The sequence below is a fragment of the Pteropus vampyrus genome, unplaced genomic scaffold, assembly GCF_000151845.1.
Source record: "Pteropus vampyrus isolate Shadow unplaced genomic scaffold, Pvam_2.0 Scaffold817, whole genome shotgun sequence".
NCBI classification, from domain to species: Eukaryota; Metazoa; Chordata; class Mammalia; order Chiroptera; family Pteropodidae; genus Pteropus; species Pteropus vampyrus.
Genome location: NW_011889598.1, coordinates 32,472 through 35,872, shown reverse-complemented (window position 1 = coordinate 35,872; position 3,401 = coordinate 32,472). Strand labels below are relative to the sequence as shown.

Here is a 3,401-nt window from a genome sequence, read left to right as displayed (position 1 = left end):
GAAGAAAACTTAACTAAGTTTACTAAAAAGATTAACTCTGCAAGAGATGTCCCATTTCATTTCCTGCTAAAAGATTAAGAATTTTACAAGTGATGTTCCGGCTCAAAATTGCATAACACCCACAAAGATGAGAGCAAAATCTCACATCCTTAATAGAAGTCAGAACACAGGAAATTAATAAGTTTTATAATTTTTAGAAATAATAAATGTATAATTCTAAACGATTTAATAAAATCAAATAGCAAATTCTGTGCTACTTAAAAATTTTAACTAATAGCAGAGTAATTTATTTTTTAAATAAACATTTTTTGTCACTATCTTCTTAAGAATTGATGGCACTTTAAGTTGACATATTGCAAGATATTGATTATCCTTTTATCAGAACTGATTAGCACTGAAGGACTGATGGTGGCATAGGCATTGCTCACAAGCATCTGGTTGTGCAGGACAGAGGACGATGATATGATGAGATCCACCCAGTGCATGACCATAAAGAAAGTCACTAGCAGCAGGTTGGTCTGGGTGGCCCTTTTCTCTGGGGAAACTCTGAGGGAGAAGCTGGTGCTGTGAAGGAGCTGGGAATGCCTCTGATGCCTGAACAAGAGAATCACCATGTGTGTACTTGAGAGCAGCATGATTACAATGAAGGAGTCATCTTTGAATATCCTCAGAGTGAAAAACAGAACGTTGATGATGGATTTGATGGGGGCCAGAAAGCAGAACTCGCTGATTTGCAGTAGATTGGACTGGATCACATTGGACGAAGCGACAGTGTAGAAGATGAGGTTACTGCTGAAAGACAAACTGAGGGACCACAGGAAGAATTAAAGGTGGACAATGTACTTTGTGGATCTATATTTAAACTTCAGCAGTCAGGAAGTGCTAGGGCTGATGGTGACAGCCTGGAGCAAGCTCAGGAGGCAGGTGATGAGGATAGAGAGGCTCCTCATGACCTTGCTCATGTAGAAAAATGCCTTACATTTGAAGTCATTCCAAATATTCAGTAACTTAAAGAGGTCTGGATACAACAAGTGCAGCACTGTGAGAAACATTAGTATGTGCACGAGGGCCAAATAACTGGTGGTCAGGTTGGTGGGCTTCTGCCTACATCTCAGAAGGAATCTGAAGGTGTAGAAGAGGAGGAGGGGGGTGTTGGCTGAGACTCCAATGATGATTTGGAAGCCAAAGATATTTTTAATGATACCATAAATAGAAATTGATGATCTTAATGGCATAGAGAATACATACATTGTGTATCTGGAAACAAATAATGGATCTCACGTTATCAAACTGATTTACTCAGTTGTCAAAGTTCTCACCATTGTCTCGTTTTCCATCCAATAGTTCTCGGTTAACCCTTCCTATCTCCTGTAAATTCTTGAAGATACACCCTAAGCATTACTTTCTACTCCAAATAATTCATACTGAATACCAACATATGCACAATCATGACTGTAGAAGGTGCCTGTAATCTGTGCTTGTGTTGTGCCTGGGCCGCCCTCTTTAGAAGGTGCCCCTTTATTATTACATTTCCTTTCCTAACATTTAGCACTCAGAACAGTGATAGGCGCATAGTCACTCAGCTGTTTGCACAGCTGAACTGAAAGAAACTTTATGCTAATGGAAAGACCCACCAAAACAATCGATTTTAAAAAATAACATCCAGTGCTTCTCTCTCACATCATGTCACTCACACTTTCTATTTTTCATTACACTCCCACACTTATGGACCTCTGTGATGATACTGCCCTCATCCCTGATAATACAGATAACCTCCCTAATTTAAACCAGCAGATAAGTAAACCTGATTCCATCTGCAAAGTTACTTTCTCTTTCTATGAAACGACATATTCGTAGTATGTAGGGATTGGGGCATGGACACCTTTGGACTGCATTTTGTGTGTACCACATGTTTTAACCATCTTCTAAATGTTGCTGACTCTCCCAGTTCAGTTTGCATCAGAGGGACCCCCACATGTAGACTCCCTCCACCCTAGAAGGGGCTTTCTCACCAACCCTCAGTTATGAGCAGAAAAAAGACAACTTTCATCCTCTTTATGACATCTGTGACATTGCACCAAAATGTTCACACAGTGATCCTTTTTTTGATATTTTACTTACTATCACAACACTCTCCCAAGCTTGAAAAATACATAAGTCTGTAATAACAGAGATAATCCCCCTAATGTAAGGAGGAGGCAAGAGAATTCGAGTGTTAATCAAGCCATAATCGATCATGATCAGCAATGTGCTGATCAGCCCTGCAGCCAGGCCAGGAGAACACCTACAGAACAAAGGAAGGTTTCTACTGGGATTACTAACAATCCATTCCCCACATCCTGAAGGGGAAACAGGAAAACAGAGTCTTTAAGTGGCTCCCTACACAAATAAAATCATTCATTACCTAGGGCTAAAACCATAGGGAACCTATGGATCACAGGCTGGGAACTGCCAGCAGGCCTTTCACTCTACATATTCTTCCCTTTTCTCACTAAATGCTCTGTCTATGGAGCTACCTTGTCTCCAGTAAACTTTTTTTTTTTTTGACTCTAATACCAGTGTGCACTTGAATTCTTTCTTGTGCTCAGTCAAGAGCTCTTTCTCGCTGCAGGGCTTGAGCTCCCTCTACTATAGAATTTGCCTGTCCTGCCTCACAGACATGGCCATGCCACATTGAGTCATATGCTCAATAGTCAAACACTGGACTTTGAGGGCTGTGTAGACACTGGGATTGGGAACAACATGCTCTCCGTGCCCTCTGCTGATCAGTGTCCTTGCTCCCTTCTCTCTGACATTATCCTCCCTAAATGAATGGAGTTGGACTTCAACATGTTGGCTCTGAAAACAAATTTAAATTTTTCTAGTATTCAGAAACAGAGAGGTTTTCTGCTGATCAAGTTTCTTGAGGGTTCGATGCTTTCATGGGTCAAAATGGACAATAACTTCACCATTATTTTTTCTTTTCTATATTTAACCAAATCTGGTTCCATTTCTCTCTTTCCTTTTAAAGAACATGGACATTAAAAAGCACAATCCCTACTGAATTCATACAGCTTTAAGATGTCAATCTCAACATCAAAACTGAAAGATGTTTGCCACATTTGCAAATACAAATTTTGTTAAGCAAATTATAAATGGAAACTTTCAAAGACAGAAGAGATAGAAAATGAGAGGTTTTCTTAATAATATGGGTTGCTGTGACTTTCAAATAGGGTAGAAGTTGATATGTTCAGATAGTATTATGGTAACCAGACACAAATCCTCTAGTAGGAATCATTATAACTGTTGTGACCGAAATAACCAGGCCCAACTCGAGTGCTCTAGTCCAAGAGACAGTTTATTAGCCGGCGGCTGTCCTTGCAAAGGAGCAGCCCCGAGACGCAGGGGCACAAAGATTTTAA

At 40.1% G+C, this 3,401-nt stretch overlaps 1 protein-coding gene across 1 annotated transcript; it reads right to left on the bottom strand.

Moving 5' to 3' along the window:
* Positions 1 to 314: 314 nt before the first annotated feature.
* LOC105309678 (vomeronasal type-1 receptor 48) lies at positions 315 to 1,250 on the bottom strand. Its single transcript, XM_011385867.1, is given in 5 exon segments — positions 315 to 548; positions 551 to 594; positions 597 to 621; positions 791 to 804; positions 884 to 1,250. Coding segments are annotated over 5 exon segments (684 nt in total).
* Positions 1,251 to 3,401: the final 2,151 nt, after the last annotated feature.